Source organism: Heptranchias perlo, chromosome X (assembly GCF_035084215.1).
Source record: "Heptranchias perlo isolate sHepPer1 chromosome X, sHepPer1.hap1, whole genome shotgun sequence".
Lineage (NCBI taxonomy): Eukaryota > Metazoa > Chordata > Chondrichthyes > Hexanchiformes > Hexanchidae > Heptranchias > Heptranchias perlo.
In genome coordinates, this window is record NC_090370.1 from 18,340,800 (window position 1) to 18,365,216 (window position 24,417).

The 24,417-nt window shown below is 52.4% G+C and overlaps 1 protein-coding gene across 3 annotated transcripts in view; it reads right to left on the bottom strand.

Annotated features, from left to right (window-relative positions):
* The window catches only part of LOC137307327 (integrin alpha-5-like), a 125,802-nt gene that overhangs the window by 46,300 nt on the left and 55,085 nt on the right, over positions 1–24,417 (bottom strand). For all 3 annotated transcript variants that reach the window (XM_067976803.1, XM_067976805.1, XM_067976804.1), the window contains exons 13-20: positions 19,628–19,673; positions 16,642–16,749; positions 9,267–9,322; positions 7,266–7,420; positions 5,818–5,955; positions 4,258–4,325; positions 3,247–3,394; positions 302–382 (exon numbers count right to left, since the gene is read on the bottom strand). In XM_067976803.1, coding sequence (XP_067832904.1) covers positions 302–382; positions 3,247–3,394; positions 4,258–4,325; positions 5,818–5,955; positions 7,266–7,420; positions 9,267–9,322; positions 16,642–16,749; positions 19,628–19,673 — 800 coding nt within the window. The remainder of the gene's footprint in view (positions 1–301; positions 383–3,246; positions 3,395–4,257; positions 4,326–5,817; positions 5,956–7,265; positions 7,421–9,266; positions 9,323–16,641; positions 16,750–19,627; positions 19,674–24,417) is intronic.

The following is a 24,417-nucleotide window of genomic DNA, read 5'->3' on the forward strand; positions in this document are numbered from 1 at the left end:
TCATACCCCACCACTCCGCTCACATCCTTCCTCCCCCCTCCTCTTCCTCTCACACCCACCCCTCCTCCTCCTATCCCCCCAACTCTCATACCCCACCACTCCTCTCACATCCTTCCTCCCCCCTCCTCTTCCTCTCACACCCACCCCTCCTCCTCCTATCCCCCCCTCCTCCCTCCCATCCCTCTGCTCCTCCCTCCTTCCGATCCCCCTCCTCTTCCCCCTTCTCTCACCACCACCCCCCTGACCACACACTTTACAGGTTATCTCTCAAAATCAATGGGGCTCTTCTCCCAACACTTACATTTGTTCCAGACTTCATGGGGTTGCCCAGGTCACACACCACTGTTTGGTTCTCGTACGTACAGCTGAGCTTGGCCAGGCTCTGCAATCAGACAGGGACAGGTACAGGGTTAGATACAGAGTAAAGCTCCCTCTACACTGTCCATCAAACACTCCCAGGGTCAGGTACAGGATTAGATACAGAGTAAAGCTCCCTCTACACTGTCCCATCAAACACTCCCAGGGCAGGTACAGGGTTAGATACAGAGTAAAGCTCCCTCCACACTGTCCCATCAAACACTCCCAGGGCAGGTACAGGGTTAGATACAGAGTAAAGCTCCCTCTACACTGTCCCATCAAGCACTCCCAGGACAGGTACAGCACGGATTAGATACAGAGTGAAGCTCCCTCTACACTGTCCCATCAAACACTCCCAGGACAGGTACAGCACGGATTAGATACAGAGTAAAGCACCCTCTACACTGTCCCATCAAACACTCCCAGGACAGGGACAGCACGGATTAGATACAGAGTAAAGCTCCCTCTACACTGTCCCATCAAACATTCCCAGGGCAGGTACAGCACGGGTTAGATACAGAGTAAAGCTCCCTCGACACTGTCCCATCAAACACTCCCAGGGCAGGTACAGGATTAGATACAGAGTAAAGCTCCCTCTACACTGTCCCATCAAACACTCCCAGGGTCAGGTACAGGGTTAGATTCAGAGTAAAGCTCCCTCTACACTGTCCCATCAAACACTCTCAGGGCAGGTACAGGGTTAGATACAGAGTAAAGCTCCCTCTACACTGTCCATCAAACACTCCCAGGACAGGTACAGGGTTAGATACAGAGTAAAGCTCCCTCTACACTGTCCCATCAAACACTCTCAGGGCAGGTACAGCACAGGTTAGATACAGAGTAAAGCTCCCTCTACAGTGTCCCATCAAACACTCCCAGGGCAGGTATAGGGTTAGAAACAGAGTAAAGCTCCCTCTACACTGTCCCATCAAACACTCCCGGGCAGGTACAGGGTTAGATACAGAGTAAAGCTCCCTCTACACTGTCCCATCAAACACTCCCAGGGCAGGTACAGCACGGGTTAGATACAGAGTAAAGCTCCCTCTACACTGTCCCATCAAACACTCCCAGGGCAGGTACAGCACGGGTGAGATACAGAGTAAAGCTCCCTCTACACTGTCCCATCAAACACTCCAAGGGCAGGTACAGCACGGGTTAGATACAGAGTAAAGCTCCCTCTACACTGTCCCATCAAACACTCCCAGGGCAGGTACAGCACGGGTTAGATACAGAGTAAAGCTCCCTCTACACTGTACCATCAAAAACTACCAGGGCAGGTACAGGGTTAGATACAGAGTAAAGCTCCCTCTACACTGTCCCATCAAAAACTCCCAGGACAGGTACAGGGTTAGATACAGAGTAAAGCTCCCTCTACACTGTCCCATCAAACACTCCCAGGGCAGGTACAGGGTTAGATACAGAGTAAAGCTCCCTCTACACTGTCCCATCAAACACTCCCAGGGCAGGTACAGGGTTAGATACAGAGTAAAGCTCCCTCTACACTGTCCCATCAAACACTCCCAGGGCAGGTACAGGGTCAGATACAGAGTAAAGCTCCCTCTACACTGTCCCATCAAACACTCCCAGGGCAGGTACAGGGTTAGATACAGAGTAAAGCTCCCTCTACACTGTCCCATCAAACACTCCCAGGGCAGGTACAGGGTTAGATACAGAGTAAAGTTCCCTCTACACTGTCCCATCAAACACTCCCAGGGCAGGTACAGGGTTAGATGCAGAGTAAAGCTCCCTCTACACTGTCCCATCACACACTCCCAGGACAGGTACAGGGTTAGATACAGAGTAAAGCTCCCTCTGCACTGTCCCATCAAACACTCCCAGGGCAGGTACAGGGTTAGATACAGAGTAAAGCTCCCTCTACACTGTCCCATCAAACACTCCCAGGGCAGGTACAGCACGGGTTAGATACAGAGTAAAGCTCCCTCCACACTGTCCCATCAAACACTCCCAGGGCAGGTACAGGGTTAGATACAGAGTAAAGCTCCCTCTACACTGTCCCATCAAACACTCCCAGGGCAGGTACAGGGTTAGATACAGAGTAAAGCTCCCTCTACACTGTCCCGTCAAACACTCCCAGGGCAGGTACAGGGTTAGATACAGAGTAAAGCTCCCTCCACACTGTCCCATCAAACACTCCCAGGGCAGGTACAGGGTTAGATACAGAGTAAAGCTCCCTCTGCACTGTCCCATCAAACACTCCCAGGACAGGTACAGGGTTAGATACAGAGTAAAGCTCCCTCTACACTGTCCCATCAAACACTCCCAGGGCAGGTACAGGGTTAGATACAGAGTAAAGCTCCCTCTACACTGTCCCATCAAACACTCCCAGGGCAGGTACAGCACGGGTTAGATACAGAGTAAAGCTCCCTCTACACTGTCCCATCAAACACTCCCAGGGCAGGTACAGGGTTAGATACAGAGTAAAGCTCCCTCTACACTGTCCCATCAAACACTCCCAGGGCAGGTACAGGGTTAGATACAGAGTAAAGCTCCCTCTACACTGTCCCATCAAACACTCCCAGGGCAGGTACAGGGTTAGATATAGAGTAAAGCTCCCTCTACACTGTCCCATCAAACACTCCCAGGGCAGGTACAGGGTTAGATACAGAGTAAAGCTCCCTCTACACTGTCCCATCAAACACTCCCAGGGCAGGTACAGGGTTAGATACAGAGTAAAGCTCCCTCTACACTGTCCCATCAAACACTCCCGGGCAGGTACAGTGCGTGTTGGACAGGTTCAATGGAGCAGATGGCCTTTTTGCTTTCCTTTCGGGATAGAATGGCGATTAAATTTACACCCCAGAAAAATCACCCACTCTAACTGACACTGCGCCATTCCCACTCCGGTATGAAATCCATTCCAGAGCTTACCTCATTCCGCATTATTCCATTGTAGTCTGCTTCAGGTGGAACAAATACATACAGCTCTGCTTCATATGCTCCTCCTTCACCCATATTCTTCGCATCGAAGATTAGCATCAGTGGATTTTCATCGTCAAGGTACAGTGTTTTCCGATCCCTGCAAGGTTACCTCAGCTTTATATAAAAGTACAGTGAGACAATATGCCGCAGGGCCTAGTCAATATATGAGCAGCATTCACGTCCTGAGGACGCGACGAAGGACTTCACTGCCAACAAAATACTTCTTGAGTGAAGTCGCTGCTTTGATGTCGGCAGAGAGTAGCCAATTTGCGCACAGCAAGATCCCACAAACACTATATGAGATAAATGAACAGTAAATTTGTTTTTTGTGGTATTGGTTGAGGGATAAATATTGGCCCAGGACTTCAGGAGAACGCCCCTGCTCCTCTTGTAATCGTGCCATGGGATCTTTTACATCCGTCTGAACAGGGCCTCGGTTTAATGCATCCTCCAAAAGACGGCACCTCCGACAGTGCAGCACTCCCTCAGTATTGCACTGGGAGTGTCGGCCTGGATTATGTGCTCAAGGCTCTGGAGTGAGACTCGAACCATGACCCCGAATGAGTGGCCCTGAGACGATTTCATCCAGTCGCAATAAACCGCTCATTCCTGTGTCCAGTCAATCAGCAGAGAAGCCCAGACCTCAAGGACAGCCTTGTAGGTTCATAATGGTGACGTAGACAGGGCCAGTGAGAGAGCACGAGGAAACAAGGGAAGTGAGAGAGAAAATGGGGCTGTGTGTGAGTCCCAGTGGGAGAGTGGTGAATGGACCACCTGCACTGCCAGGCACACTGTGCTCTTGCATTACAGGGTGCAGACAAAGCGAGGGGTGGCCATTAAAGCTTTCCACGGGGACGCGGGGTTCCAGGTTTTCAGTCCTCTTGAACCGTAGATATATCTGCTCCTTTACTGAATTTATTCCCCTTGTAAAAGTTACTCCATGTTGAGAGAGTTGCTTACCCGTACACAGAGAGCTGCAGGTCTGGGACACAGATGTTATCGTCACCACAGTCTAGCTGTATCTGGGTCTGGTTTAAATTCACAAGGGAGAGAAATCATATGCTGTGTTGAATTTGCAAGCACACGAGCCAAAACCCCAGCCCAAAATTCAGTTTCTCCAAACGGAGACCTCCAGAGTCTTTTCCAAATCCCAACCATCAGGGAATGTGGGAATCCATCTCATTCCCATCCCTCCCCGGACCCATCGGAGAGCACGGACTGATCCCCACACCACAAATCAGAGGCTCAGCGAACCCCCCCATCGCGTGAACAGGTCACCAGAGCGAAAAGAACCAACTCCACTGAGCCTCGGAGAGCAGCGACATTCAGCGACCAGCAAGAGCCAGATGGGGGACCCCTCCCCAACATAAGTGGGGGCTGGGCACCTACACAGAGATACAAGTATTGAGCCTGAGTTTTGTTTGATTGTCCTGTCCAGCTCCTGGTGGCCAGCATCAGTGAACGATGAGCAGAGGCCTGGGAGTCAGTCTCTCACTATCTGTCTTGCACTGGGGAATAGGACAGAGGCCACTTGCACCCTCACAGCTGGAGAATTGTGTGGGGACCATGCCAATTTTTTTGTATTTGTTCATGGGATGTGGGCATTGCTGGCATTTATTGCCCATCCCTAATTGCCCCTTGAGAAGGTGGTGGTGAGCCACCTTCTTGACTTTTCATAGTGAGATTTTACAACTCGGCCATTTCAGAATCAACCACATTGCTGTGGGTCTGGAGTCACATATAGGCCCAGACCGGGTAAGGACGGCAGGTTTCCTTCCCTAAAGGACATTAGTGAACCAGATGGGTTTTTACAACAATCCAGTAGTTTCATGGCCACCATTACTGATACTAGTTTTTTAATTCCAGATTTTATTTAATTAAATTTAAATTCACCAGCTACTATAGCAGGATTTGAACTCATGACTCCAGATTTTAGTCTGGGCCTCTGGATTACCAGTCCAGTAGCATAACCACTATGCTACCGTACCCATATGCCTGAATATTCTTAGTTTTATGAGAATGCAGAGATTGACAGGCCAGCTAACTAGATCATAAGCTGGGCATCAGAAAGATCACAGGACAAATTCCACTTCTTGCCCGAAAATAAGACCAATACAGTTGACCCGGGCAAAAAGAGTTTCCGAACTTTGATGCTCGTCATTTTTAAAATAGTATGCACTGGGAATGCCCTAAAGCTGGCACAGGGTCAAAGGTGGGGGGGGAAGTCTGGCTCAGTAGAGTTCAGACCAACTACCAGCCCAAATACAGCCTCTGCTTCCTCCCTCCACACCAGAAAACACAAAGATTGGGAACAACTCAACTTCTGCATCACCGCCTTTGAGCTTGTTCACCGGGAGAACCATAAATGCCACAGCTCCACTTCACAACTAACACGTGTGATATGTCGCTACCGAAACGGTACAGTTGGTTTGAAGACAGTAAAGAAACAGGCCAACCTCACTCTAAACTCAATTGGTACAATCTCACTCACCCTAATGTCATGGAGAAGAAACCACGTACCTCTTGTGCCAGGTAGTCACTTGTTGAATAGCTGAGGATTGGCTGTAGGCCATGGTTGTCAGCTGGGGTCCTCGGATCCAGACTGAAGTTCATTGCTATGTGGATCAACGAGAGTTTGTCTCGGAACTCGTGTTCTTCCTGCCGAGGAACAAGATCTTATAAAGTCTCACCAGCAAGAGTTTCAAATTTAGCCTCAACTTCAACTTTTTAAGAAAATGAGATCTGGAAAGTTTATTGGCTGTTTCCGCAAGCAAGGAAGTTCAAAGTGCAGAGGTCGCGCTGCAATCAGGAGGTAGCGATGAATTGGTAACCAGGGTGATCCGGAGACCGTCAGATTTTGAGACAACTGACCCGAATGTGAAGGTGCCCCGTTGCTACGAGATACCCAAGAAACTGTACAATATCTGCAAGGAATCTCACTTATGCCTTAATGGGGCAGTGCTCCGTCTCAGCTCCGAGGGCCAGAGGGAATTTATTACTTTCTGCAACTTCTACTGGAATGCTGGCCTTTATATCTAGAGGACTAGAGTACAAGGGGGCAGAAGTTATGCTGCAGCTATACAAAACCCTGGTTAGACCGCACCTGGAGTACTGTGAGCAGTTCTGGGCACCGCACCTTCGGAAGGACATATTGGCCTTGGAGGGAGTGCAGCGTAGGTTTACTAGAATGACACCCGGACTTCAAGGGTTAAGTTACGAGGAGAGATTACACAAATTGGGGTTGTATTCTCTAGAGTTTCGAAGGTTAAGGGGTGATCAGATCGAAGTTTATAAGATATTAAGGGGAACGGATAGGGTGGATAGAGAGAAACTATTTCCGCTGGTTGGGGATTCTAGGAGTAGGGGGCACAGTCTAAAAATTAGAGCCAGACCTTTCAGGAGTGAGATTAGAAAACATTTCTACACATAAAGGGTGGTAGAAGTTTGGAACTCTCTTCCGCAAACGGCAATTGATACTAGCTCAATTGCTAAATTTAAATCTGAGATCGATAGCTTTTTGGCAACCAAAGGTATTAAGGGATATGGGCCAAAGGCAGGTATATGGAGTTAGATCAGAGATCAGCCATGATCTTATCAAATGGCGGAGCAGGCACGAGGGGCTGAATGGCCTACTCCTGTTCCTATGTTTCTACACTGAAAAATGCCACCAAGTATCAACCCAAACTACCACAGCACACAGATTCTTAATCTCTCGTTTAGTTTTGAATAAAAATATGTAACTGCTAATAATTACAAACCATGAGTATGTCTATCATAGCACAGGCTCTCCTGGTTGGAATTTGAAGATCCTGCCCCATGGATTAGAGCTTGGCTGAAAACTCAATGACAGTAGGACTATTGAACCATCCTTCTGCCCGGGCCAGAATCTCCAGAGGACAAATCTAGTAGGGTCCGAATCAGTAACCAGGCCCATCACACCCCAGAGTGAAGGGGATCCCAGAACTTACACGCAAATAGATCTTCAGGTCTTGGCACATCTCTCCATGCCCGTTGCTAATGGCGATACTGTCCTGAAAGAAAGGCTGGCGGGAATCCAGAAACAGCGCTCGCTTTACTGCCCCTTTCTGTTTCAGCTTGTCCAACTGCAACTCCACCGTGAAACCTTCAGAGAGAAAACAAAGATCAGAGCTGAAGTGGGGCAGTGGAAGGAAGGAGGGGAGGAAAGATCTGCTCAGTCAGTGCTCAGCCTATCAGTCAGCAAGAACAAGTTGTGCCTTTTCTGTCACATTCAAAGCTCCCGGCCCTGCAGTTACCGACTGGAGACTTTATATTCTCGACCAATACCATTTGTCAGTAAGTAGAAAAAAATGTCTTTGCTTGGATGAGCGTAAATGTTTGCAATAGTCTGCCAGGCGGGGTCATTGAGATTGAGATAATAAGCATGTTCACAGTGCAGCTGGTTGCTATAACTGGAGGGTGAGGAAACTGGAGGGACGAGCTCCAATTGTGCAAATGGCCTTTTACTCGATGCAGAAGAACATAAGAAGTAGGAGCAGGAGTCGGCCATTCGGCCCCTCGAGCCTGCTCCGCCATTCAATCAGATCATGGCTGATCTTTGACCTCAACTCCACTTCCCTGCCCGATTCCCATATCTCCTGATCCCTTACGAACTCAGCCTTGAATATACTCAATGACTGAGCATCCACAGCCCTCTGGGGTAGAGAATTCCAAAGATTCACAACCCTCTGGGTGAAGAAATTCCTCCTCATCTCAGTCTTGGATGGCCGACCCCTTATCCTGAGACTACGCCCCTCTAGTTCTAGACTCTCCAGCCAGGGGAAACAGCCTCTCAGCATCTACCCTGTCAAGCCCCCTCAGAATCTTGTGTTTCAATGAGATCACCTCTCATTCTTCTAAACTCCAGAGAGCATAGGCCCATTCTACTCAATCTCTCCTCATAGGACAACCCTCTCATCCCAGGAATTAATCTAGTGAACCTTCGTTGCACCGCCTCTAAGGCAAGTGTATCCTTCCATAGATAAGGAGACCAAAACTCTACACAGTACTCCAGGTGAGGTCTCACCAGAGCCCTGTACAGTTGCGTTATTTACTGTTCTCAAAGTATTACCGGCAGATAACCTAAAAGGTGTATCACAATTTGTCACAGTTGGGTGTACCTGAGCTGCAGCCTGAAACTGACCACATCTGCAAAGTTCCCTGATCAAACAACAATTACATTTTGATTGGCCTGATCCTGGGTTTACTTAACAACACAGCTTATGGCCTTAAAGGGGCGCAGCTCCATCAACGGCGGGGGAGTAGGACCAGCTGGATTGCTCTTGCGTGGAGCCAGCACGGACTCGATGGGCCGAATGGTTTCCTTCCCTGCTGTAACCGTTCTATGATTACAATGCTCGCATCTGCAGTGGGTTCTATTATCAATTAGCACAGAGCCCAGTGACTCCAGTGAACGTCTGCGGCCAGATTTCCTTCCACAGCATCTCAGAGCTCAGGGACTGTTAAAATGGACCAAGAGTTTAGCAAAGACCACATCTGACCGAGAGAAATCATCCAAATGCCATTACCCACAGCCTGCCTGGACACCACTCAGCTCTGCCCCTGTTTTGTACACAACTCTGAACATGTTATGCTCTCAACGCAAGGAAGGAAGCCTTGCATTTATACAACACTTTAGCACATCGCTCGAACGTCCCAAATCACTCCACCTTCAACTAATTGCTTTGAAGTGCAGTCAGTATTGTTATGTAGGTAAATTTCACACACAGGAAGTTCCCACAAACACTGAGATAAGTGAGTTGTTAATCTGTTTTTTTGTGGTGTTGGTTGGGCTGGAGACCAGGAGAACTTCCAAATATGGCCATGGGATCTTTAATATCCATCTGAACAAGCAGAAAGGCCTCAGTTTAACGTTCAGAAAGACGGTACCTCCGACAGCCTGGCCTAGTTTCACGCTGGCTATATCGGCACATCCCAGCTCACACACTCACCAATCGAGTCGGGCACATGTTTCCCAGACGCACTCAGACAGAAGCTGATGTTGATGCTGTGAAAAGGAGGAGGAAATGGTAACATTAGACGCAAGAATTTCAAAACCTTCATTTAGTTCCAGCACATCCTTGCCAAGTGACCTTCAGTGACTTTGGGCTGGTTCTAGGTCATACTATCTGTGAGGAGGTTTCTCATTGTGTTCATGAACTGGACTCAGACCCATAGCTCTGTGTAGGAGCCACATCTGGGCTCACTAGGATTTAATATCCAACATCTCACACTGCTACTGACCGAATTTCACCACATCCCACTCTTGGTCACCGAGGGATCTTGAGACTAACTGCGGCCCTCCCTCCGCCGTCCCGGCCAACTGCAGCCCTCCCACCGCCGTCCCGGCCAACTGCAGCCCTCCCACCGCCGTCCCGGCCAACTGCAGCCCTCCCTCCGCCGTCCCGGCCAACGGCGGCCCTCCCACCGCCGTCCCGGCCAACGGCGGCCCTCCCACCGCCGTCCCGGCCAACGGCAGCCCTCCCACCGCCGTCCCGGCCAACTGCAGCCCTCCCTCCGCCGTCCCGGCCAACGGCGGCCCTCCCTCCGCCGTCCCGGCCAACGGCGGCCCTCCCTCCGCCGTCCCGGCCAACGGCGGCCCTCCCTCCGCCGTCCCGGCCAACGGCGGCCCTCCCACCGCCGTCCCGGCCAACTGCAGCCCTCCCACCGCCGTCCCGGCCAACGGCGGCCCTCCCACCGCCGTCCCGGCCAACGGCGGCCCTCCCACCGCCGTCCCGGCCAACGGCGGCCCTCCCACCGCCGTCCCGGCCAACGGCGGCCCTCCCACCGCCGTCCCGGCCAACGGCGGCCCTCCCACCGCCGTCCCGGCCAACGGCGGCCCTCCCACCGCCGTCCCGGCCAACGGCGGCCCTCCCTGCGCCGTCCCGGCCAACGGCGGCCCTCCCTCCGCCGTCCCGGCTAACGGCGGCCGTCCCGGCCAACGGCGGCCCTCCCTCCGCCGTCCCGGCCAACTGCAGCCCTCGCACCGCCGTCCTGGGTAGAGAATGCCAACCTCCTCATGACTTCAAACTGAGGTCCTGCCTGTTCAGATGGGCATTGAAGCTGGAACAGGAAGACAGTAGGATCGGTGTTCCGGAAGGATGAGGGTCAAATGGGCCAAATCACTTTCATCCAAATACATCTGGTCATCTGCATCACTCAGCGCAGACCCAAGGATTAGGCCCGAGACCTTCCTGCCCGGTGAGGCTCAGCAGTACACTGACGCAATGGGGGAGTCAGAGCCGTTCTTGAGGAGAAACTTTGTGCCCATGTGCCAGCTGCATCAGACCCGCCAAAACTCCGAGCCCTACACACCAAGAGGGTCTGTGCCAGCCTGGGCAACAGCAGGGCTGTGGGAATTGACCTCAGCACCCCCGGGTTAGAGAAGGAGGAGAAAAAAAAAACAACAAAGCAAAGGGTGCCTGGTCCTGACCGCTCACCAGTGACCATCTCCCCCTTCCCGGAAATCAGGTGAGGACAGGATTGGGGCTCAGTGGTGATGCCTGCCTCAGTTGAACAGCATGCCGACACTCCTGGTCAGGGCTCACTCAAAGAATGGCCATTTGGGTGAGGTATTGGGGGACATGGTCAGTCCCCATGCAACTGTACCCCAACAAGAGTCAGGGGGAGGGGGAAGGGGGAGGGGGAGGAGGGGGGAGGTGCTGTGGTACATTGGGTGGAACTTGATTCTGCCTTGGGTTATTAACAGAAGATTAGAGGCTTTCAAACTGGATCCAGCAGAACTGAGTGGGTTAAAGAGACTGGACAATGTGGTGAGAACTTTCCACAGTCCTCAGTTCCAGGGTCTGATCGGTGCCGAGGCCGGGGGTCTCCTTGAAATCAATCAACGCTCTGCTCACAGGACATGTCACTCAGGAAAGTGCAGAGTGAGCAGCACGGACCGGGAAATCCAAGGCAATGACATCATTCAGCTGGACTGAGACAGCTTGGAGTTCCAGTCCGCACATTAATGGGCCTGTGGGAAAAGTGCAGCGAAGTACCAGTTACAGTGAGCTCCCCTCTTCCTCACTCCCACACCCCTGCTACTCCCGAACGCTCCCCTCTTCCTCACTCCCACACCCCTCCTACTCCCAAACGCTCCCCTCTTCCTCACTCCCACACCCCTCCTACTCCCAAACGCTCCCTCCTCACTCCCACACCCCTCCTACTCCCAAACGCTCCCTCCTCACTCCCACACCCCTCCTACTCCCAAACGCTCCCCTCTTCCTCACTCCCACACCCCTCCTACTCCCAAACGCTCCCCTCTTCCTCACTCCCACACCCCTCCTACTCCCAAACGCTCCCTCCTCACTCCCACACCCCTCCTACTCCCAAACGCTCCCCTCTTCCCCACTCCCACACCCCTCCTACTCCCAAACGCTCCCCTCTTCCCCACTCCCACACCCCTCCTACTCCCAAACGCTCCCCTCTTCCCCACTCCCACACCCCTCCTACTCCCAAACGCTCCCCTCTTCCCCACTCCCACACCCCTCCTACTCCCGAACGCTCCCCTCTTCCTCACTCCCACACCCCTCCTACTCCCAAACGCTTCCCTCTTCCCCACTCCCACACCCCTCCTACTCCCAAACGCTCCCCTCTTCCTCACTCCCACACCCCTCCTACTCCCAAACGCTCCCCTCTTCCCCACTCCCACACCCCTCCTACTCCCAAACGCTCCCTCCTCACTCCCACACCCCTCCTACTCCCAAACGCTTCCCTCTTCCCCACTCCCACACCCCTCCTACTCCCAAACGCTCCCTCCTCACTCCCACACCCCTCCTACTCCCAAACGCTCCCCTCTTCCTCACTCCCACACCCCTCCTACTCCCAAACGCTTCCCTCTTCCTCACTCCCACACCCCTCCTACTCCCAAACGCTCCCCTCTTCCCCACTCCCACACCCCTCCTACTCCCAAACGCTGCCTCCTCACTCCCACACCCCTCCTACTCCCAAACGCTCCCCTCTTCCCCACTCCCACACCCCTCCTACTCCCAAACGCTCCCCTCTTCCTCACTCACACACCCCTCCTACTCCCAAACGCTCCCCTCTTCCTCACTCACACACCCCTCCTACTCCCAAACGCTCCCCTCTTCCTCACTCACACACCCCTCCTACTCCCAAACGCTCCCTCCTCACTCCCACACCCCTCCTACTCCCAAACGCTCCCCTCTTCCTCACTCCCACACCCCTCCTACTCCCAAACGCTCCCCTCTTCCTCACTCACACACCCCTCCTACTCCCAAACGCTCCCTCCTCACTCCCACACCCCTCCTACTCCCGAACGCTCCCCTCTTCCTCACTCCCACACCCCTCCTACTCCCGAACGCTCCCTCCTCACTCCCACACCCCTCCTACTCCCAAACGCTCCCCTCTTCCTCACTCCCACACCCCTCCTACTCCCGAACGCTCCCCTCTTCCTCACTCCCACACCCCTCCTACTCCCAAACGCTCCCTCCTCACTCCCACACCCCTCCTACTCCCAAACGCTCCCCTCTTCCCCACTCCCACACCCCTCCTACTCCCAAACGCTCCCCTCTTCCCCACTCCCACACCCCTCCTACTCCCAAACGCTCCCCTCTTCCCCACTCCCACACCCCTCCTACTCCCAAACGCTCCCCTCTTCCTCACTCCCACACCCCTCCTACTCCCAAACGCTCCCCTCTTCCTCACTCACACACCCCTCCTACTCCCGAACGCTCCCCTCTTCCTCACTCACACACCCCTCCTACTCCCAAACGCTCCCTCCTCACTCCCACACCCCTCCTACTCCCAAACGCTCCCCTCTTCCTCACTCCCACACCCCTCCTACTCCCAAACGCTCCCTCCTCACTCCCACACCCCTCCTACTCCCAAACGCTCCCCTCTTCCTCACTCCCACACCCCTCCTACTCCCAAACGCTCCCTCCTCACTCCCACACCCCTCCTACTCCCAAACGCTCCCTCCTCACTCCCACACCCCTCCTACTCCCAAACGCTCCCTCCTCACTCCCACACCCCTCCTACTCCCAAACGCTCCCTCCTCACTCCCACACCCCTCCTACTCCCAAACGTGGCCCCCCGCCCCCCCGATCGATCCCCCCAGCCCCCCCGCCCCCAACCCCCCCACTCTTGACCCCCCCGCTCCGTCACCCCCGACCCCCTGCTCCCTATCGTCCCGTCGCCCCCTCCCGACACCCCCCGCGGCCAGTCGCCCCCTCCCCCTCCCTCCCTCCCCCCCCCCCCGTACCGTCAGCCCCTCACCCTGTCGCCCCCTCCCAACTCCCCATTCCCCCCCCCCCTTCCCCACTCCAGTGCAATGCTGGACAGGCACAGAGACCGTCCAGCTGTTCAGTGTACTTACAGTGAAGCGCGGAGTCAGTTCGACCCCAGCAACAAATCAAACACACAACAGCTGATCTGAATTCTCCACAGTGCCTCCCAATGGGACAGCTGGGCCCAAGCCCAGCTTTCCGAGAGATCGCTGGGCCGTGGGGCAGCGAAATCGCAAAGAATTCATTTTGGCAAGCTCCGGCTTTCGAGAGAGAGAGAGAGAGAGAGAGAGAGAGAGAGAGTCCCGTTCTCCCCTTACAGTCATTCGTCAAGGATGTTTTCCTGTGAAAGGGGAGGATTGGAGCTGTCAGCTCCCACAGCCCAGTGCTCACTGGGACTCCGAGCAAGCAGAAAGGCCACAAACGGACTGTTAGCTGGTGCGAGAATGACGATTGATCTCAGTGCACGAGAGTGTTCTGTGGCCCAGAAACGGGCTGGCTCGGGGTACTGGGAGCTATCGTCCATGCCTGAACGGATAGGCCCGAGGCCCATGCGAAATTGGGCCTCGGGCCTCTGTCACCGAGCCGGCGAGCTGCGGACACCTAAGTGGCGTCTTCAGGCAGCTCGCCGGGGAAACAGGGGTCGAAGGTGAGGCCGCTGCGATGCGAGGGGCCGCCCTCAGATAAGTCCTTAAAGAGGACCGAGAGAGGGGGCCAACCGGGAGGGAGTGTGGTGGTGGCCAGGAGGAGGGTAGCGGTCTACAGCTATCGAGGAGGGCAGAGGCCGGGATCAGGGTGGTAGTGGTACCGATCCGGGGTCGGGGGGGGGGGGGGAGCGTCGGTCCCTTTAAGGGCAGCCTGTTCGGCCACATGTGGACCTGGTTTTCCTGAACGCAGCCAGCCTGGCATTAGCTGCTTCAAGGCAACTTAATATTACAGAGGAGGCCTCAAACAGGTGGTAGGCCTCTTATTTGGATATGAAAAGGGTGCAAGGCCTCTTCCAGGTGAGGGCCCTGGCCGCCGATTCTTTGGCCTTTACCAATACCAAATTTTCAGCTCGTAATGATTGGCAGGAAGTGCACAACCATACTGGAGGCTTAGGAGGCCATTTAGTGCCCGCAAAACAGGCACTGCAAGGCCCGATTTCTGGGCCATTGACTTCAAACAGCCTGAACTGCACAGAGTGGACAGATCCAGACTCAGTCTGGTGTGGATTCAAAGCACACGGTCTCTATTCCACAATCCAGCCCATAGACATTCCCATCCCTGTCACACCAGGACAGAAACTCCCTATCCCAGTACCCCATGAGTCATCTCACTGTGGACAGCCATTATTTTGAGGGTCAAATGAACATCCCAGAACCACACAAGGCTCAAAGATTTATCCCTGTGAGAGTAGGACAAGGGGGGTCACAGGGTCAAACTAATAAAACATTTAGGACTGATATCAGGAAGTTTGTCTTCACACAGAGAGTGATTGACACAAAGAATGGATTCCTGGAGATAGGAGGGGAGGGAAAAACTCTGGAATCATTTAAGAAACAGTCGGATGCTGCAATGGGGTGAGTGTAGGGGGCTGGTGAATGGATAAACTATGATGAGCTGAATGGCCTTCCTCGTCTGTAATTCTCGTGATCACTCTCTCCAGTTCTTCATCTACAGCACCTCCACTGGAAGGTTCTCGGACTATACTGACAAACACTATACTGACCAGCTGTTCCAGTACAGCTACAACACTGGCATCTACCCGACAATGTGGAAAATTGCCCAGGTACGTCCTGTCCGCAAAAAGCAGGACAAATCCAATCCGGCCAATTACCGCCCCATCAGTCTACTCTCAATCATCAGCGAAGTGATGGAAGGTGTCGTCGACAGTGCTATCAAGCGGCACTTACTCACCAATAACAGAGAACATTTCAGGATCGGAAGTGATCCCAAGGTCCAACAAGGCTCTTGCATTTTTTCAGAGAGCTGAACCCCACCTTCTCACCAGGTCCTGCAAACCCTCCCCTCGACAGAAACAGAACTGTTCCTTGAACCTGTTCACAATATCTGCTTCAATATCTGTCCTCGATAATTTCTTCCACAGCCCTGCTGCTCAGTTCAATTTCCCTTCTTACTCCCAGCGTCCCTCATTTCCAATGGTGCCCCCTGGGATATGAACTGTGGGGACATTTTGCCTGATAAGTTTGTCAATTCCTTTCGTGACCTTGGAACATTTCAGTGAAGTCAACTGAAAGTCTCCTCTTTTCCAAAGAGGTACAAACCCATCTTCGTTATCTGTACCCTCTCAAGGCCAATAATCTCCTTCCTAGGATCAGGTGACCAGAACTGCACGCTGGGTGCGAGGGGCCCAGTCCGGCCCCCCGGGGACTCCGGCCTAATTACCGACAAGTTTGGACGAACCCAACTGGGATTGGGACTGGGAGGGTGGAATTTTGTTCTCAAGATGAGGAGCATCAGTGCAGAGGAAGTGAACTATTTACCTTCCATTTTTGTATCCGTCAACTGTCATGTGCAGGACAGGTAAAACACATCAGGTGCCATTTACTCTATATCATCCCCCATAAGCCTTAACCTGAAGGAACCCTGCACTGTATGAGTGGCACATTTCTGTTTCACAACTCAGGCCTCAGATTGTCAATTTGGTACCAATTCTGGGTCTTTTTATTTTGCTTTTGAACCCAAGGAACGGGATGGAGTCTGGGCAGGGGTGAAAGTTCACTGTGCTTGGAGGAGATGGTTGAAGAGCAGAGCATGACTGGTGGAGATGATCTGACCATTTCCTCATTCTTCCTTGCTCGACAGTCGGTTGTTTAAGAGCAGAGGGCCCATTTCTGCTTCCCTGATATCTACGGGGAAGTGAAGTGCCACAGAATTTGCCCATAATCCATTATTGCTGCTATAACATGATCTGCTTGAGAATATATACACTTTAAATACATGGTTTGAAGAAGCTTTCACAGAGTGAGGGAAAGAACAAGAATGTCATTAAAAACCTGCGGTGGATTCACACGTGCCGCCATCTTGGACACTCCATTCAGTGAGAGACTTTCCAATTGGCTTCAATAATACGTACCATGTGACCTGGATGTCGGTGCCATTGATGATGCATCCCTTTTCCTCAGGGTTGAAGACTGGTGGGCTCACCTTCAAGGTGGCACTTGCATGGACAATAGGTCTGGCCCTAGGACCAAGAGACAGAGGGTCAGTTACTGGAACAGTTGCTACGGGAACAAAGGTCAGCGAATAGCATACATGAGACAAGTGACATTAAGGGTTGGCTGACGGGGTTAGTACAGAAAGGAATCAGCCATTAAACTGTTAATTTACAGTGCAAATAGTCTGCTTCATATTGAGGGAGAGCTTTCTGGCGTTGTCTCCAAGGACACAAGACTCGATTTAAATGCAGGAGACCCACTCTCAGGTATGTGGCAATTTAGAAGCAGTAAAACCCCAAATTATGGCCCACAGGGAACGCTCGTTCAGGCCAGAGAAAGCAACCGTCTGACCAGGAAGGAGACTCAACAGAGCCCAAGAGACAATGGCCCCGATTTGACTCAATGTGGGATTGGTCCGTGCAGGAGGCCTGGACGAGGAATGGCTGAGTGCACTGGATACAGCAAGGGCTATGGGCCCCGACAACCTCCCGGCTGTAGTGCTGAAGACTTGTGCTCCAGAACTAGCTGCGCCTCTAGCCAAACTGTTCCAGTACAGCGACAACACTGGCATCTACCCGACAATGTGGAAAATTCCCAGGTATGTCCTGTCCACAAAAAGCAGGACAAATCCAATCCGGCCAATTACCGCCCCATCAGTCTACTCTCAATCATCAGCAAAGTGATGGAAGGTGTCGTCGACAGTGCTATCAAGCGACACTTACTCACCAATAACCTGCTCACCGATGCTCAGTTTGGGTTCCGCCAGGACCACTCGGCTCCAGACCTCATTACAGCCTTGGTCCAAACATGGACAAAAGAGCTGAATTCCAGAGGTGAGGTGAGAGTGACTGCCCTTGACATCAAGGCAGCATTTGACCGAGTGTGGCACCAAGGAGCCCGAGTAAAATTGAAGTCAATGAGAATCAGGGGGAAAACTCTCCAGTGGCTGGAGTCATACCTAGCACAAAGGAAGATGGTAGTGGTTGTTGGAGGCCAATCATCTCAGCCCCAGGACATTGCTGCAGGAGTTCCTCAGGGCAGTGTCCTAGGCCCAACCATCTTCAGCTGCTTCATCAATGACCTTCCCTCCATCATAAGGTCAGAAATGGGGATGTTCGCTGATGATTGCACAGTGTTCAGTTCCATTCGCAACCCCTCAGAAAATGAAGCAGTCCGAGCCCGCATGCAGCAAGACCTGGACAACATCCAGGCTTGGGCTGATAAGTGGCAAGTAACATTCGCACCAGACAAGTGCCAGGCAATGACAATCTCCAACAAGAGAGAGTCCAACCACCTCCCCTTGACATTCAACGGCATTACCATCGCCGAATCGCCCACCATCAACATCCTGGGGGTCACCATTGACCAGAAACTTAACTGGACCAGCCATATAAATACTGTGGCTACAAGAGCAGGTCAGAGGTTGGGTATTCTGCGGCGAGTGACTCACCTCCCGACTCCCCAAAGCCTTTCCACCATCTACAAGGCACAAGTCAGGAGTGTGATGGAATACTCTCCACTTGCCTGGATGAGTGCAGCTCCAACAACACTCAAGAAGCTCGACACCATCCAAGATAAAGCAGCCCGCTTGATTGGCACCCCATCCACCACCCTAAACATTCACTCCCTTCACCACCGGCGCACTGTGGCTGCAGTGTGCACCATCCACAGGATGCACTGCAGCAACTCGCCAAGGCTTCTTCGACAGCACCTCCCAAACCCGCGACCTCTACCACCTAGAAGGACAAGAGCAGCAGGCACATGGGAACAACACCACCTGCACGTTCCCCTCCAAGTCACACACCATCCCGACTTGGAAATATATCGCCGTTCCTTCATTGTCGCTGGGTCAAAATCCTGGAACTCCCTTCCTAACAGCACTGTGGGAGAACCGTCACCACACGGACTGCAGCGGTTCAAGAAGGCGGCTCACCACCACCTTCTCAAGGGCAATTAGGGATGGGCAATAAATGCCGGCCTCGCCAGCGATGCCCACATCCCATGAACGAATAAAAAACCCCACACCAGGCTCCAACTCGTGCCCGAACCCGGCAGGAATAACTGCCTGGCCGGTGGGGAGGAGCAGGAATTCAGACAGTGTGATGCCATTACTGGGGAACCATGGCAACGGGCCCCAACAGTCAGGTGGTGGTGAGGGGGGCTGGGCACACTGGACAAACATGCCCGCACACACACGTGGGGGGAAATGGGCGGACACTGCCGAAACTAACTTTGCAGGATCAGCAATTGTTTCGAAGTTTCGAAAGCACAAAGTCAGGAGGCATTAAACCCTCCCCGTCAATCCTGGAAGGAAATGAACTCAGATCGGACTTAGCTGCATCAGTCTCCAGTGATTCCTTGTGCAGTTTGCAGATAAGCAAAGGATTGGGCTCAGCTGTGATGCCCCAACAGCCCAATAGCCTACCACTCAGCAGCTAGGTTCATATATGAAGAATGGCCATTTGGACATGGTGCCAGAGGGCTACTGTACCGTGTGAACCACCAACCAACAAGAGCCAATGTCTTCAGGAAAGTTTGAGTCTTAATTTAAAATGGCCATCAACGACTGACAAAACTCCATGGGTATCTTTCAGATAAACACCTGCACTGGGAATTTCCTCTGGACTTTCTTCCGATTGACTGCTGTAACATCAGAAGACGATCGGCAGAAACCGTATTTGCGTGTCTGTCTGGGGTGTCTGACAAACCTCCGAAGTTACAGCAGTAGCCCCACCTAAACCCCTGGCACTGCAAAACCAGGCAGACTGGCACACACGGAGAACCCAACGGGCACCAACTGTGACCATGGTGCATGTCTGAATGATTGGAATCAACACGATACCGTCACTAATATCTAAAAAACCAACAGCGTCGCAGGTGAATGGGTTAATTTCACATTCCTACCTGTAAACCACAGCTCGATCAACGCCAAACGCACCAACAATCACATCTGAAAAAGACAGACATTTAACTCAACAAAACGAGTAAAACTCCAGGATCATCCCACTGTATCACCCAGTCCCAGAGTGTGAAAGGGCAGTGTGATGACCCACTGTATCACCCAGTCCCAGAGTGTGAAAGGGCAGTGTGATGACCCACTGTATCACCCAGTCCCAGAGTGTGAAAGGACAGTGCGATGACCCACCGTATCACCCAGTCCCAGAGTGTGAAAGGACAGTGTGATGACCCACTGTATCACCCAGTCCCAGAGTGTGAAAGGACAGTGTGATGACCCACTGTATCACCCAGTCCCAGAGTGTGAAAGGACAGTGTGATAACCCACTGTATCACCCAGTCCCAGAGTGTGAAAGGACAGTGTGATAACCCACTGTATCACCCAGTCCCAGAGTGTGAAAGGACAGTGTGATAACCCACTGTATCACCCAGTCCCAGAGTGTGAAAGGACAGTGTGATAACCCACTGTATCACCCAGTCCCAGAGTGTGAGAGGACAGTGTGATAACCCACTGTATCACCCAGTCCCAGAGTGTGAAAGGACAGTGTGATAACCCACTGTATCACCCAGTCCCAGAGTGTGAACGGACAGTGTGATAACACACTGTATCACCCAGTCCCAGAGTGTGAAAGGACAGTGTGATAACCCACTGTATCACCCAGTCCCAGAGTGTGAAAGGACGGTGTGATAACCCACTGTATCACCCAGTCCCAGAGTGTGAAAGGACAGTGTGATAACCCACTGTATCACCCAGTCCCAGAGTGTGAAAGGACAGTGTGATCACCCACTGTATCACCCAGTCCCAGAGTGTGAAAGGACAGTGTGATAACCCACTGTATCACCCAGTCCCAGAGTGTGAGAGGACAGTGTGATAACCCACTGTATCACCCAGTCCCAGAGTGTGAAAGGACAGTGTGATAACCCACTGTATCACCCAGTCCCAGAGTGTGAAAGGACAGTGTGATAACCCACTGTATCACCCAGTCCCAGAGTGTGAGAGGACAGTGTGATAACCCACTGTATCACCCAGTCCCAGAGTGTGAAAGGACAGTGTGATAACCCACCGTATCACCCAGTCCCAGAGTGTGAACGGACAGTGTGATAACACACTGTATCACCCAGTCCCAGAGTGTGAAAGGACAGTGTGATAACCCACTGTATCACCCAGTCCCAGAGTGTGAAAGGACAGTGTGATCACCCACCGTATCACACAGTCCCAGAGTGTGAAAGGACAGTGTGATAACACACTGTATCACCCAGTCCCAGAGTGTGAAAGGACAGTGTGATAACCCACTGTATCACCCAGTCCCAGAGTGTGAAAGGACAGTGTGATAACCCACTGTATCACCCAGTCCCAGAGTGTGAAAGGACAGTGTGATAACCCACTGTATCACCCAGTCCCAGAGTGTGAAAGGACAGTGTGATAACCCACTGTATCACCCGGTCCCAGAGTGTGAAAGGACAGTGTGATGACCCACTGTATCACCCAGTCCCAGAGTGTGAAAGGACAGTGTGATGACCCACTGTATCACCCAGTCCCAGAGTGTGAAAGGACAGTGTGATAACCCACTGTATCACCCAGTCCCAGAGTGTGAAAGGACAGTGTGATAACCCACTGTATCACCCAGTCCCAGAGTGTGAAAGGATAGTGTGATAACCCACTGTATCACCCAGTCCCAGAGTGTGAAAGGACAGTGTGATGACCCACTGTATCACCCAGTCCCAGAGTGTGAAAGGACAGTGTGATAACCCACTGTATCACCCAGTCCCAGAGTGTGAAAGGGCAGTGTGATAACCCACTGTATCACCCAGTCCCAGAGTGTGAAAGGGCAGTGTGATAACCCACTGTATCACCCAGTCCCAGAGTGTGAAAGGACAGTGTGATAACCCACTGTATCACCCAGTCCCAGAGTGTGAAAGGACAGTGTGATAACCCACTGTATCACCCGGTCCCAGAGTGTGAAAGGACAGTGTGATAACCCACTGTATCACCCAGTCCCAGAGTGTGAAAGGATAGTATGATAACCCACTGTATCACCCAGTCCCAGAGTGTGAAAGGGCAGTGTGATAACCCACTGTATCACCCAGTCCCAGAGTGTGAGAGGACAGTGTGATAACCCACTGTATCACCCAGTCCCAGAGTGTGAAAGGACAGTGTGATAACCCACTGTATCACACAGTCCCAGAGTGTGAAAGGACAGTGTGATAACCCACTGTATCACCCAGTCCCAGAGTGTGAAAGGACAGTGTGATGACCCACTGTATCACCCAGTCCCAGAGTGTGAGAGGACAGTGTGATAACCCACTATCACCCAGTCCCAGAGTGTGAAAGGACAGTGTGATAACCCACTGTATCACCCAGTCCCAGAGTGTGAAAGGACAGTGTGATAACCCACTGTATCACCCGGTCCCAGAGTGTGAAAGGACAGTGTGATAACCCACTGTATCACCCAGTCCCAGAGTGAGAAAGGACAGTGTGATAACCCACTGTATCACCCAGTCCCAGAGTGTGAGAGGGCAGTGTGATGACCCACTGTATCACCCAGTCCCAGAGTGTGAAAGGACAGTGTGATAACCCACTGTACCACCCAGTCCCAGAGTGAGAAAGGACAGTGTGATAACCCACTGTATCACCCAGTCCCAGAGTGTGAAAGGACAGTGTGATAACCCACTGTATCACCCAGTCCCAGAGTGTGAAAGGACAGTGTGATGACCCACTGTATCACCCAGTCCCAGAGTGTGAGAGGACAGTGTGATAACCCACTGTATCACCCAGTATCCAGAGTGTGAAAGGACAGTGTGATAACCCACTGTATCACGCAGTCCCAGAGTGTGAAAGGACAGTGTGATAACCCACTGTATCACGCAGTCCCAGAGTGTGAAAGGACAGTGTGATAACCCACTGTATCACACAGTCCCAGAGTGTGAAAGGACAGTGCGATAACCCACTGTATCACCCAGTCCCAGAGTGTGAGAGGACAGTGTGATGACCCACTGTATCACACAGTCCCAGAGTGTGAAAGGAGTGTGTGATAACCCACTGTATCACCCAGTCCCAGAGTGTGAAAGGACAGTGTGATAACCCACTGTATCACCCAGTCCCAGAGTGTGAAAGGACAGTGTGATAACCCACTGTATCACCCAGTCCCAGAGTGTGAAAGGACAGTGTGATAACCCACTGTATCACCCAGTCCCAGAGTGTGAAAGGACAGTGTGATAACCCACTGTATCACCCAGTCCCAGAGTGTGAAAGGACAGTGTGATAACCCACTGTATCACCCAGTCCCAGAGTGTGAAAGGACAGTGTGATAACCCACTGTATCACCCAGTCCCAGAGTGTGAAAGGACAGTGTGATAACCCACTGTGTCACCCAGTCCCAGAGTGTGAAAGGACAGTGCGATAACCCACTGTATCACCCAGTCCCAGAGTGTGAAAGGACAGTGTGATAACCCACTGTACCACCCAGTCCCAGAGTGTGAAAGGACAGTGTGATAACCCACTGTATTACCCAGTCCCAGAGTGTGAAAGGACAGTGTGATGACCCACTGTATCACCCAGTCCCAGAGTGTGAAAGGACAGTGTGATAACCCACTGTATCACCCAGTCCCAGAGTGTGAAAGGATAGTGTGATAACCCACTGTATCACCCAGTCCCAGAGTGTGAGAGGACAGTGTGATAACCCACTGTATCACCCAGTCCCAGAGTGTGAAAGGACAGTGTGATAACACACTGTATCACCCAGTCCCAGAGTGTGAAAGGACAGTGTGATAACCCACTGTATCACCGAGTCCCAGAGTGTGAGAGGACAGTGTGATGACCCACTGTATCACCCAGTCCCAGAGTGTGAAAGGACAGTGTGATAACCCACTGTATCACCCAGTCCCAGAGTGTGAAAGGACAGTGTGATAACCCACTGTATCACCGAGTCCCAGAGTGTGAGAGGACAGTGTGATAACCCACTGTATCAGCCAGTCCCAGAGTGTGAAAGGACAGTGTGATAACCCACTGTATCACCCAGTCCCAGAGTGTGAAACGACAGTGTGATAACCCACTGTATCACCCAGTCCCAGAATGTGAAACAACAGTGTGATAACCCACTGTATCACCCAGTCCCAGAGTGTGAAAGGAGAGTGTGATAACCCACTGTATCACCCAGTCCCAGAGTGTGAAACGACAGTGTGATAACCCACTGTATCACCCAGTCCCAGAGTGTGAAACGACAGTGTGATAACCCACTGTATCACCCAGTCCCAGAGTGTGAAAGGAGAGTGTGATAACCCACTGTATCACCCAGTCCCAGAGTGTGAAACGACAGTGTGATAACCCACTGTATCACCCAGTCCCAGAGTGTGAGAGGACAGTGTGATAACCCACTGTATCACCCAGTCCCAGAGTGTGAGAGGACAGTGTGATAACCCACTGTATCACCCAGTCCCAGAGTGTGAAAGGACAGTGTGATAACCCACTGTATCACCCAGTCCCAGAGTGTGAGAGGACAGTGTGATAACCCACTGTATCACCCATTCCCAGAGTGTGAAAGGACAGTGTGATAACCCACTGTATCACCCAGTCCCAGAGTGTGAGAGGACAGTGTGATAACCCACTGTATCACCCATTCCCAGAGTGTGAAAGGACAGTGTGATAACCCACTGTATCACCCATTCCCAGAGTGTGAAAGGACAGTGTGATAACCCACTGTATCACCCATTCCCAGAGTGTGAAAGGACAGTGTGATAAC